General features: G+C 40.5%; 1 protein-coding gene across 9 annotated transcripts in view; it reads right to left on the bottom strand.

Moving 5' to 3' along the window:
• cep128 (centrosomal protein 128) overlaps positions 1–14289 on the bottom strand; it is a 170107-nt gene that overhangs the window by 121432 nt on the left and 34386 nt on the right. For all 9 annotated transcript variants that reach the window (XR_014031058.1, XR_014031059.1, XM_081378458.1 and 6 more), the window contains one exon: positions 779–853. Coding sequence is in view for 7 of the 9 variants with exons in the window: in XM_081378458.1 (XP_081234584.1) it covers positions 779–853 (75 nt within the window). In the remaining 2 variants the exon portion in view is untranslated. The remainder of the gene's footprint in view (positions 1–778; positions 854–14289) is intronic.

Raw genomic sequence — 14289 nt, 5'->3', positions numbered from 1 at the left:
GCCCGCCCCATAAGCATGCCGTCAAAAAAACGCGTCTCTGTAGGCAGCCTAGGCTCTGGGATCTGCACACAAAAACAAATGGTTTAGCCAAACACTCAAAACCAAAACAAATAGTGTTCCAACCAATCACCGACAGGGGGAGGGTGTTGTGAGGTTTTGAGCCAGCTTTTTCTTCAGCTCTGACTTCGCGTGCAGCCGTGCACGAGCACAAAACCTCACAACACCCTCCCCCGCGTTTTTTTTTTTGACGGCATGCTTATGGGGCGGGCAGCTAGCGGATCGTAAGGAAAGATTAGATGAATGTGATAAAAATATTTTTGGGCCTGAAATCACTGATACCACCTTTAATAAAACATGCTGTGTTACTCTGTGGAATAATTACCTCAAAATGTAGAACTGTATGCAGGTGTGAGGTTCTTAATTTAAATGAAATAAATACAGATCTCTCCCCATGTGTGCCATAGGTTGCTGACTTTTGATATTAAGGATGCAAAAACAGGTTTTATAAATATAGTCCATACGACTGGTGCACTACAAATCTTTTGAAGCTCTATGATAGCTTTGTGTGAGAAACAGACGTTATTCATTGGTAACCTCAATTGCAAGGGAAAATGTCCGCTATTTAAAATGCCATCTTTTTGTGTTAGAAAGCTTAAGTTTAAGGGCAAGAATAAAATGAAGGAGAGTAAATGATGACAATTTTAGATGAACAAAGGAAAACATCTTTGCATCAGCCAGCGCTGTAGCAAAACAATTCAGTGGAAGAAGGGAAGCTCACCTGCTGAAGAAGGGTGTCTCGTCCTCCTTCTGATTGATCCAGCTGCTTTCTGAGTCTCTCTAATTCCTGCTGCATCTGTAGAGGAATTTGCAGTAACCAAATTTTTGCTTCATGATTATGGGCATAAATTCTGCTCTAATTTCTAGCTTATTCCAATTGAGAAACACCCACTGAAGGAGCCGTCTGAACACACTCAACAACTCAAATTTGGTTTTGGCATTTTGGCAGCTAATAAAAATAGAAATAGGAATACCAAGCACACATGAACAAGACTGACTTCTTTCATAGAACAAGTTCACCATGTAAATGTGTTTGATGCATACACTGACGAAGAGTCAAAACATTATGACTAGGGCAGGGCATTGACACAAATTTCACGATTCAATTCACAAGCTTGAGATTCGACTCAATTTAGTTAAATTCAATATCGATTAATTGTGGCCTATCAGGTACAGTACATGGCAAATATCCTCAAGGAAAAAAATCTCTCTTAACTAATGCTGTAAAGTATACAGGGAACCCTAGTTGGTACATCACTATAATTAATATCTTAAAAATAGATCTAAATTATGACGTATGCTCTCAGTGACAAAAGCAGAAAAGTTAGTTCATGTGTGCATGACCTCAAGGCTAGATTATTGTAATGCTCTACTGGGTGGTTGCCCTGCACGCTTAATAAACAAACTCCAGCTGGTCCAAAATTAAGCAGCTATAGTTCTTACTAAAACCAGGAAGTACTGGAAGCATTGGCTCCCTATTAAACATTGCATACATTTTCAAATTTTGCTAATTACTTACAACGCAACGGTAAACGGTTTTGTTTAGTACTTAAAGGTCCCATGGCATGGATCATTTTATTATTTTATAATGTTTCCTGGGGTGCCCTTATAATGTTAGTATGTTTTTAAGATAACATTTTTTAATAATTTAGAAATAAAAGGCATTTTTCCTAGCCTGATTTTAGCCTCTGATTTGAACACTGTTTGAAGGGGCGTGTCTGCTGTGAGACTTCAGTGTAAACGCCCACTGCTGTGATTGGCTGACATGCTTGCATATGAAATAGCTAGCATTACATATGGAACTCTCTCGAATACTTTTACTATTACAGCTATTATACGTTTTTACTATTACAGATATCGAGATTAACGAATCGTGAGAAGTTTTTAGAGAAGTATTTAGATCTATTCCCATCACATAAAAGGTTGCAGTGATGAGCATTGAGCAGATGACAGCCTGTTGATCGCGTCAATGAAGATCTTATCATTGCAATGCAGTTTCTGCACTCTCACTAATGATTTTACCAATGCAAACATGAGGTAAGTACAGTAAGAGCTTCGTTGTGCAGCGTAACAGCGTCATTGATTTCATAAGTTTGGCAAGTGTCCAGATAAACTGTGTGATTGACAGCTTGGACGATTGGAAAGGGATTGTTATTTGATCGCTTTCTGTATATATTTTAATCACAGTTTAAATAAGATTATTTTCATCCTACCAAGAGAAACGATGTGAAGTTGATATTTTAGTCACTGGCTTGATTTACTGATGCATAAACAGCATTAAACGATTTTGAGAGAAAGATTATCTGTCTGAACTTGAACAATTACACATCAGAAATTCACATAACCCACTGGTTCTTCAGAGGCTCGGATGAAGGAACTAAAAAAATACTTTTGTGTTCATTTGTACATCCAAACACTGAGCAACTGCCATGCTTCGCTCATTTGCAAGCCATGATGTCTCTCGAGGAAAAAACAATATCACGCTCGCGCAGCTCATTTTCTCATGGGCAGGCCAAATCCTCTTTGCGGCCAAAGAAGAGAAAGGGGAGGTGACCTTTCCCCTTATGACGACATAAAGGGAAGTTTCACCTGTCTGAGCTTTCATTTTCTCAAAAATACCCAGGGCTTAGTTTACACCTATCAAAATGTCTAGCCACTGGGGGACCATAGGGAGGCTAGGGGAACTCATATTAATGTTAAAAAACCTCATAAAGTGACATTTTCATGTCATGGGACCTTTAAGCGAGCTCTTAACATATTATAGACATTATAGATTCAGAGAAACAACTGGACTCTAGGTAGCAAAAGGTGGATTTGCAGTTATCATTTTGTGTCAATATGCTGAATTTAGGGGTAAAATCATACCCTACATATTGTGTTGTTTTATATTGTATAACTGCATAATTGGATGATTTTAAATAAACACTGGACGATTTTCTGCACAGGCTGGACGATATGACGATATACTGTATCATTGATATAAGTGATCACATGGATTTATACCTACCTATATTGTATTTATATAAAGCGGTCACAGGCAAATTTGCTTTATGTATTTCCCCGGCGTAAAAATCAGGCACATATAAATGTCAGGAAAAGACACGATTCCTGGCTGCCTGCATGTCAATATCCATGGATCACTGGATCTTTGGTAAGTTGTAAGAAACACTATATCGAGTCCAACCTTAGGTTTAAACTGATAATATTTTGTTTTACTCACATTTTCACAGTTTCCCATATTAAATCCAGTCACAAAGCAGGCTCTTTTGCCACTTAGTCCGGCTGAGGGGGGCATGTTCTGACGGGAAAGTGATGTTGATGCATACCCTCTATTTTTACATGAACAAGTACACATTGACTAGTTTGGCTTTTCCCAAACTATTCTGCTGTATAGAGATGAGTGAAATCGACTGAAATATGTTGAAATAAATTGTCTGTGAAAGTAACGTATTAAACTGCCAATTAACATTTATATGCTCTATAATATAACTTAAAGGTATAGCGGAGGATCTTTCTGAATTTTAGATAAGAACCGCCCTCTCCACTTTTTGAAAAAATGCACATGCGCAACACTCTACCTGCTCCCGAGAGGGAACGCCTATTAAACGTGTGCGAGGTTCTCCTCGTGCACGCTCTGTTTACAAGTTGCTGTCAGCATCGCTCATACAAGATTACTTTCCAAAAGACGATTTGCACTTTTTCTCCAAATAACATGCCAAACTTTACCTGTCAAGTAGAAACTTCGCGACTGAGGCATCAGTGGGAAGCCCAACCTGTGTTTTCAGCGCACGCCATCGTGTGAAACAATCTCCCAAAAACACTCTGATCTTGTTTCTCTCTTCTGAGGACTTTCTCTTCTTCTCATACAGTTCGTACAAACTTTTTCTCTTGCGACCCTCAGACATTTTCAAAGGACCCGGTGAAACGGCGAGCTTCAATGAATGGCTTAACTCTAGCTCACCACACATAAACACCTGAAAGTGCGCATGCGCAGAAAGCGAAAACTAAGGGACGAGCACGTACGACGGCCTTACGTAAACATATCACCAGAATGATTGACACTTAGGTGGACCAATAGTTTACACTACCCACCCGGAAAAAGAAAATCCTCCGCTATACCTTTAAATACGAATATAATATGTTACAGATGTAATGTGAATGTTTAGACAAGGACTCTTTGACCTGTTTTGGATAGATTATGAAGTGTTTACTGTAAAATAGACTACTGCCACATCAATTAAGCTTTTGTTTGCAAATTTCTGCTCATATGCTAAATATATTATATAAGATATAATATACAAATTTTGTTCACATACTGTGCAATAATACATGCATGCATGAGATCACAAAGATTATGTTTTCTGTAAAGAGTGGACAATATATTAATGTTTATACAATAGTTGCTATTATCCTGTTATCAGTATGCTCACAGGTGTTTTTTCTTTTTCACAGATTTGAGAATCACAGTGACCTGATACTGGCCAGCATTGGACATATTCTGCATGAATATGGGGAAGATGAGCTCGCTGACTAGAAAAAATTCTCCAGTGCATAGAAACACCAAATGCCTTGGAAATGCCAGGTCTGTGATGTTCACTTATATAGTATTTTAACAGGATGTTTCCAGGTATGACTGTGTACTCAAAATGTGCCTTTGATCTTCATTTATATTTGGATTATATTGTTAACTATATTCTAAATAAACTATAAACAATTTTTTTTCTTGTAGTTCCCTCTCAGTCACATACCTGACTGAAAGGCTCATTGGGGTCTTAATCAGGGTCTTAATCTCCTCACACGCATATGGCCTTTGTAAACAAAAAGTGTCTTACAAAATTTGAATCAATATATTGTTTTATCTAAATATTCCAGAAGATCAGTGGAAAAAGATTTTACACTGTGTGCACTCCTCATCCTTCTGCGCCAGACATGATGCAGTGTAAAATCCTTCATCGCACCCACTGGATCAAAGTTAGACTTTCTAAAATATATCCCAATGTGGATCCCATGTGTGACTGCTGTCATCAGGCCCTTGCAACTACTGCGCATATGTTTCGGTCTTGTCCATCTTTACACTATTATTGATCTCACATCTTTAAAACATTATCTGAAGTTCTTGGAATTCGTGTTAAACCTTTGGCTGTCACAGCTTTATTTGGTGATCTCTCTTTTTCGCTCGACATGCCCAAATATAAGACTGATTTTGTAGCTTTTGTCACACTCTTGGCAAGACGTCTAATTTTAATAAATTGAAAACCTACTCATTCTTAATGCTTTTTGAACATAATTTGCATCATATGACCATAATAGATCCATAATTGTATATCTCCTTTTTATTATTTCTTAACTTAGAATTAACCTTGTTCTGTCTCTGTTTGCTGCATGGTTGGTCCTTTTTATATATATATATACAGTGCAATGCATAAGTTAATACACCCATGCTAAAGTTGACTAAAAAGAGGAATAAAAAATCATATTTTGGAAATGGAACTTAATGCCTCTAATAGCCCCACATCATCACATAGCATTCACCATACCTAGAGATTGGCATGGGGTACTTTCCATAAGATCATCTCTCAATGCAAATCAAACTAGCTTTTAGGCTAACTGAAATAAAACCATGCCAATCTCTAGGTATGGTGAATGCTATGTGATGATGTGGGGCTATTTTAATTCCAAAGGCCAAGGGAACTTTATCAGGATGCATAGTATCCTAAAAATTAATAAATAAAAAAAACTTAAAAATAAAAATCTGCCTGCCTTTATGGGAATTTAACATAGGGGTGTACACACTTATGCACCATGTATTTTAAGGAAGAACATTTATTTATTTACGATACATTATTCATTCACAAAGAAAATTGGTGTCCTAAAAGGTTGGATTTTTCCTAATTTTTTAAATCAAGGCATTAATTTCAATTTCCAAAATATGATTTTTTATTCCTCTTTTTAGTCAACTTTAGCATGGGTGTATTAACTTGTGCATTGCACTGTATATATATATATATATATATATATATATATATATATATATATATATATATATATATATATATATATATATATATATATATATATATATATATATATATATATATATAATGTAGCCACATTGGCTATGAATCATGGCTCATTGAATCAGAACATAAACGCACATTCCTTCTTGCTGTCCCACTCTGAACCCCCGAAGGTAAATCAGTTGCTTTGGCTCCAGCTAGTCGGCCAATTGACTTTTACGACACTAATTTCACCTCAGAGACATTCCGAACCCCCCTTTCCCCTCTCTGGACCACAGAGAGATAACGAAACTTGAAACTTTCTACACACACACAAACACACACAAACATCCCTTTGTGTTTAAATTAGGATAGAATATACTTTAATTTATGTACAATTACATTAGGCATGTGTGATTTAGTTTGGCTTTATAATAGAGGTGTGGTTTTGAAATGTATTCTTTAATCAATAGTGTTTTAGTAAGAGAATGTTCAACAATATTCTCTGGCAATTGCCTTCCCCCCACTTTGCTGTTTTATTGCCTAAAGGAATGTCCAGCAACAAAGATTTTAGGAGTGGAGCAGTGTTAATCTTTAACCCTACTTAAATCCTACATTTTCTATATGTATAACCATTGAAGAAATATGTAAACCTGAATGTAATTTCTCTTTTCCACGATTGTTCTTCTCTGTGATGGGTTGTTGTATTCTTGTAAACCTTAAAGGAATAATGTTTCAGATGTGCACCGTTGCAATCATAGATATGCCATGTGGATCTTTTTAAAAAGTCTAATTTTCATTCCCACTTGTAAATGCACATCACATTTTAGGTTAGTCTTATTCCCAGTTTGTTAATCGAACTTTTAATACTTATCTTACAGAGTAAGAAGGTACTTCTAGGCCGTAGCTTTTAAACATACCAAATTTGGTCTTGAATTAAACCTCCATATACCCGTAGGAAAGATATGGATACCAAATTATGATAAAATGCATTTTACTGCAGTTATAATTGTTTAACGTAGAAATGGCATGATCCTAAGACTGCCATAAAACATGCAAATCAAACTCATAGTGAGACAAAGAACTTTTCTCCCGCCTGGAATTTCGCATTCCAATTGGCTCAAGCCCCAGGGAGGAGTGAAATTCCTGTGCCCTAGAAAAGCGGTTACACTCCGCGTTCCGTTCAGTTCTGTTCTGTATTTCCTGTCGTCTTGTTTTTGTTCCTGCAATTTCACGAACCCGCCTCGTCAGCGAGAAGACCTTATGGCTCCCTTTGGGAGCGTTTTCAATTTTCTTTAAGTCTTTTCTTTATTTTCGTCTTCGGACTCCATGAAGCAAACGCAGCAGACAACTTCAACTCAGAGAGAAAGACTCTTTCGAAAACCCCGCTACCGCGCTCACCAGAAGACACAAGAGCGCGAGCCCGGCTTTCTTAAAGAAACACACGCACGATGGTCTTAGGACACACGCATGAACTCTGCGTTCTTCAGCAACAAAGAGAACCATTTTGCAAGATAAGTTTATTGAACTTTTAATGTGATTTGATTCCTTGCTGTCTCTCAAAAGGTTACCTGTGTTTTTGCGATGAGAGAGAGCATCTCGGTGATCTCTCTCATCCTGAACTTTAGTTTCACTTTCTCCCTTTCATCCTCTCCCTATCTCATCTGTTATCCGTTTGGTCTTGTAATGTTTTCATCCGTATGTTTCTGTTGTAAATATGTATTTACTCTGTGTATACTCGTAGTTTCGATGTAGTATTAGTCTAATTATTAAATTCCATATGTCCTTGACTGACTCTGTTTTAATTGCCCATGTTACTTAGTCCCTGAAATGTTCGATCTTAGCTATATGCTTTACCTTGGTAGGCTACGATTTAAGTAACCTAATTTTAGTCTACAGACACCGAGAGTGTCTTTTCAAGGCCTGGAAAAGATACTCTTTCTCGTGTTTGCAAGAAGGATAATTTTCCTTGAGAGTTAATTTAATCTTACGTACAATCTGTTCGCTGGACAAACAGATTGTTTGATAACTAAATTAATTCCATTAAAGTTATCCCATAACTTCGAGCTGAAATAAGAACAATTGATGTATTAATGACGAACCATAACCCGTTATGGTAATCGTTCATATATCAATCTAGTTCAGCTGCGATAAATTAATGTAACTGTAACATACAAAATATTAATCATATTCATGATTAATTATTAAAATTCCCTATAGATCATTTGAGCTAATATTAATATTAATGTACGACCCATTGTTTTTACATGTTTTGGTGGAGAATGCGGGCATTTCAAACTTTGTTTATGGGCAATATTCAGTTTCAGTCTGTTTATATGGTTATTAATAATTTTTGCGCATTATGAAATTATGAATTTGTGAGTTAAGTCGCTAACGCGAACTCACTCCTAACTGTCCAAGGCAAAAAGCCGAAGTCAGTAGGCCTAACGTACATTTTAACAAGTTGCTAAAATATGCCTAGACGATTTTAGCACTGTTAAATGCTACGTACACTGCAGTATTTAATATTACAAATGTCCTGTTAAGAGATGAAGAAATATCTCTGCAGTTGATACATTTCTAATATTTGTTTTAAATCGCTGTGAACGAAGAATTCTCACGTGCGTACTACCGGTATTAATAAATATGTTTTCTAAGCGAGAGTCCTTATTAAACATAGGCCTTGCATGCATGCAATATCGTTATTGAATTCGTGGTTAGTCCAGTGATATTCAACAAAACGGTAAAACTCCTGGTTAACATTGACCTAGCTAATCAATCGAAAACCTAAATACACAAATCAAGTGCTATTTTGATAAATGTGTAATATGGGAGTCTAGCAACAGACGGAAAATTCCTGTTGCCCACATTTGAGTATTTGCGGTGAAGAAACCCCGCCATACTTTCTTGTGCAGTATTAATAGCACCAAAAGGTCCGCCGAGACCTCTGTCCTATTTGTGAGTGTTGCAGAAATCAGCGCGTGACGCGAGCTGAAAAGCTCTTAGCGTTTGAATCACATTGAAGTTGTGTAATTCCATTTACTAAACGCCAGAGGGCGTAAGTGGTTAGCAGCCTCAAATTACCCCTTTGCCCCCCTGATTTCCGCCTGCATGAGCGCAACAACGCCATCTCGTGGCCAGTTATCAGATAACGCTCTCTTTACGGCTGAATTCATTTCCCTGCGAATTAATGTTTAAACTCTAAATAACTATTTGCATTTATAGCTTTGCTCGTGCGTTTATTATTTTGTGTTAGACAATTTTCCTGCTTTTGGACCGATACATTAACTCTGAGTTTGGTTCAAACAAGATTTGGATTAAAACTCAGATTAAATCTCAGCCATTCCCTTAGAGGAAACAACGGCACCTAGTGGCCGCCACCCGCGAGGTCGGTTCACTCAGCTCTCTTTCCTCTCTTTTCAAATCCTTTCGTGAATTGTTTACTTCCACTTTTCTCTTTTGATTATCGTAATAATTATTGATGAGACTTCACTGTTACCATTAATTATTATGGGTTATTATTCTGAGTTTTCCTTTTACATGTTCTTTACATGCTCATTCAAATTTGATTTAAACTAGTTTGAATTTTAAATTTAAATTGAGTTGTGTATTCACCCACTGATATCCACTTGGAGGAAACAGCACCATCGTGTGGCCTTGTTGATACTAAGTCGGCATCACTATTTTCCTCCTTTCACTTTTATATCGGCTTTCTCTCCTGATTATTTTTATAAATAGGACTGATACTTTAGTGTATCTGGATTATTATAAGATATTCTGATTTTTACATTTCCTTACATGCTTATTTTAAATTTTAATTTAAACAAGTTTTGAATTTTTAATTTGAATTAAGTTTTATGTTTGCCAGGTTAAGCACAGAGAGGGAGCACGCCCCCTTGTGGTGAAAACCAGCTATTGCGGCCTGCTTCTTCTCCCGTGTTTCAATCCTGTCCCTTTCTATTTTGATTTTTAAATTTTTATTTTTTTATTCTATTATTTTATTTCTACTGTTATTCTTTTCCTTCTCTCTTTTGGGTTAGGTCATTTTGATAAGTAACATTATCATAATCTCCTTTTGTTTATTATTATTTAGTAAAACCTTTGACTCTTATTGCCACATAAATAACTAATCCATTTGGTTTAAACAAACTAGCCTTAATTCACTTTAAGTTTCACTTGTTTATCCTTTGTGTATTTATAGGTGGCATTCACTAGAGCACTGTGGGAAGTTGCAGTCATCTCGGATTGGTTTCCGCGAGCGAGGTTGTCCAACCGGCGTTACTGACACTCGCCGTTCTGTGAGTTTCGGACACTTCCGAATCCCGTACCATCGTTGCGGCACGCAACTTCGACATTAGCAATTTGGCACTCCAAAGGTCAACCGCGCCAGCCGACACACACAAAGCAATTTTGGGACAATAAACCCGAACTGAGGCCTAAAAGTGGGCCACTCTCCGGAGAGTTCCGGGCTAAAACCCAATTTTGTCGTATTGTCTGGCCGGGGAAACCTTGGTGTTGCCAGGTTGTGTTTTAAAGTCGCAAGTTGTCTGAGAGGGCGCAGCGAGGTACAGGGAGAAAACGAAGTTGCCCGAGAACACTGCGGTCAAGTGTTGGGAACCGTCGGAGGGGTTGACTTAGCCACGGATCCCACCAGAGCGGCTTCAATTCACCACATGTTAATCTAAATTTAGTAAAACCCATTCCACTTACTATAAGCCACAGAATATTAGATATTCCCCCGGGTATATTCTAGATGTATGGCCCACTTTTCCCTCTTCTCTAAGCCATACCATCTTCGTAGGTTTCCTACCCCCCAAAAGCCCCCACTCACCTGTTGGCCTATCTTAAACCCTAGCAGTGGTAATAGCTTAGGTCTCGTTATCCTCTTGAACACATTCTGTGTTACTATACTGTTTATTTAATTTCAGACCTAGTCATCACTAGTGTTTTGTTTACCTTAGTCTTTTCTATCCCTTGTTCTGTTGTGATTTGTTTCTTTCATTTCACTTAGAGACAGTAACCTATGAGAGCCACCAAGGAAGCTAGATAATAGGGCGACAAACCAAGCAGCCGGTGTCATCATGTGACCCGCGAGGCTACTGCCTGTCAAATCTCTAGTTCGGGTCCTTCGACCCAAGTCAATTGGCTCCGCTAACTGTCTAACTGTGCATCAGTTAGCCCAAAATTCTCATAAACGGCATAGCCCGTATGAATATAGCTCTTTAACCTTAGAACGAACTTGCATTGGTCTCTTTGTGTGTGTGCTGTGCTTCTCTCGCCTACAGTGAAGCCAATATGTCCCGTGCATCCAGTCCCGCGGTCCGTCGGGAGCACTTAGCGACATGGCTGGAAGCGACAACGAGCACCTTCCTGCCCAAGGAAGCCAGTGACCTGCAGCATCTGAACCAAACGCAGCTGGACACTGAGCTGGACCAGCTGATGGCACAGGATCCTAGCCAGAGTTACACCCACAAAGAACTCGCCAGGATCACCGGGACCCTAGCTCACCTCCTCGTCGCCCAGGCACGGCTCAGCGAACGGAGCAACATCGACCTGGAGCAGCAAGCCGCAACGCTAAAGCTTCAAGCGGATGAGGCCTGGAAGGACCAGGCCCGGACCCAGAGTCGTCTAGATCAGCTCCTCCTCGAGACCCAGAGCCAGCGCGAGAAAGAGGACGCCACAGATCCAGAACTACAGAAAGAAGTAGAAAGACTTCGAAATGCCCTGCAAGATCTGCGCCTCGACACAGACCAAAGAGAACAGTTGGAGAGAGAAACCAGAAAAGAACTCGACGAAAAACTCCAACAAGGTGAAGCTCTCCTTGCAAGAGCAGAGACTGAAATAAAAGACAGAGACGCTAAAGCCAGGGCCTGCGAGAAACACTTGCAAGCGGCCCGAGCTGAGATCCATGAGCTTACTCTGCAGAAACACGATCTCAAAGACGAACTTGACATTGTTCACAGAGAGCTGAAACATTCTTACAGACTGCAGAGTAGCTGGAACGGAGAAACACACATCACAGAGTTTCTCCCGGCCCGCCACTCCAATTCTTTCAGCCAAGAACCCAGAGCTGAAAAGGTAGATGTAAGCCCACGGCTCACGACATCACCAGCCAGCTTTCCAGAACACCTGTCAGCAGCAAAAGGGGGAGGACCCCTTCAGACAACCCATGCCTCTAACCACGGCACGACCCCCCGAGAACTTGACAAGCTAGCTCGAAACATTCCTATGTTCGATCCAGATTCTGCAGAAGGTCGTGACGTTCATGCTTATTTAAAAGACATCGACTTTCACTTGCAAACTGTCGCCAACATGACAGCTTGGGACAATTTGTATCTGTTAAGAATAACGGCTAGCAGTGATGTTCGTAGCTTCCTAGACCGTCAACCTCAGACTGTCAAGACTGTCCGTGAATTCTCTGATCCAGACTCCGATCAAGGTTTCTTCGCTGCTGTAGACCTCAAGCAAGGTCGGCGTGAACACCCCCAGACCTACTACAACCGACTCCGACAAGTCTTCTTCGGAGCACGGAATGAGCCCGGGATGGAACAGGACATCAACTTTAAGACTCTGTTCCTCAGAAACCTACATCCCACTTTAAGTTACCATTTGGGCGTGGCCGTGTGCCCACGTAGCATGTCTACACAACAGCTGCGAGAACTAGCCCATAAAGCCTACACCAAGCAAAAGACTATTTCTGAAAAGACTGTGAAAAACCCCACAATCTATTCTGTCTCTGAACACTGTTCAAAACTGACTTTAGAGGGTGTCCCACAACACCACAGTCACAGACATTTTTACAGAGAGTCACGACCGTTCCAAACCAGCAGAGGGCAACACAATCGCGGTGGTGCTCGTCCAAAGCACCACCGCGAGCGCTCTAAAAGATTCCGGGAAACCGGCCGGCGACCCAAGAAGAGCCGATCTCCACCGTCCAGGACAACAAGCCCCGACAGAGAGTGGAACCACTCTCGACACGACAATGGTAAGCTCAAGCCTGAGCTCACATCAGATAACCACAGTGCATCCACGTCTGAGACAGCAGAGATCCTAAAGGTGCTGAAAGAGCTTCTTCACCAGAAACGTTGCAAGAAAGACAAGAAGGACGAGCCAGACATCTTATGCCTAAGCATAAGAACTGAAACCAAACCGTCTGTCCGCCATCTGACTGAGCCAAGCACCTCGAACACTGCTCATCATCCACAGACCACAGAGCTAACTGTCACATCACAACGTGACAGCATCACCCAAGCCCCACAGCTGACAGCTGCACACCATGAACGAAACAGCACACCTCCTCACACCAGGTACCAAAATACCAAGGTACCAGAAAACGCTGTTCTGTCTAACTGCCTCCACAGCAAGCTACACGAGACCGGTCCTAACCACCCAACGACCGTCACACCTGCCATGCCAACATTCCTGGGCAACCTAATCAAAAAGGGGGTGGCCCAAAAACTCTACCTGAACATCACGTTGGAAAAGGAAGTGAGCATGGAAGCCCTGATCGACACAGGATCAGACATTACGGTGATCTCAAATCAACTTTTCAAAAGACTCCAATTTAAAGCTAAGAGACAAGACCGAACTCTTACACCTCAAACTTGTGAACTGAACGTACAGTCATACAGTCAACATGACATCCGGCTCGAACAGGTAGCCCCCATTCACCTGACGATTGGTCCTTTGAGTCTAGTCCATCCCGTGTTCATCTCAAAAATGGACACTTTTCCGTTCCTCATCGGCAGAGACCTTCTAGATCGTTTTGAACCGTTACTGGACTTGAAACAGCTCAAAGTCTGGGCTCAAGTACGAGAACTTTGCCCCCTCCAGTCACAGCCAGACGGTCAGGTCACAACGGTCTCAGAGTTCATGGGAACTCCCACAGCCAGCCAAAAAGACACAGACTCAGCACCAACGGAAGGTTCGAATCCGCTACCCTGCACCTTACAGCCCACCAAAGACTTTGACACTTGCTGCCTCAATGTCATGACTGACCTGCAGCGACATGACCTCATTCAAGCCATTGCCAAGCCTGGCGCACTAAACAACAAGCTGTGGCCACTTTCAACCCACCCACCCACCCTAAAGAAAGTGAAGATTAAACACAGCATAAGAACTTTACAAGCTCAACTGCCTACCTCAGAGCCGCTTACGCTGGCTCCGCTGTTTACAAAGACAACCATAACTGACATGCGGACTTCTGACATCCACATCAAGACTTTAAATGCCCACC

The sequence above is a fragment of the Scardinius erythrophthalmus genome (genome assembly GCF_964197995.2).
Source record: "Scardinius erythrophthalmus genome assembly, chromosome: 11".
Taxonomy (NCBI): domain Eukaryota; kingdom Metazoa; phylum Chordata; class Actinopteri; order Cypriniformes; family Leuciscidae; genus Scardinius; species Scardinius erythrophthalmus.
This window is presented reverse-complemented; position numbering and strand designations above follow the sequence as displayed.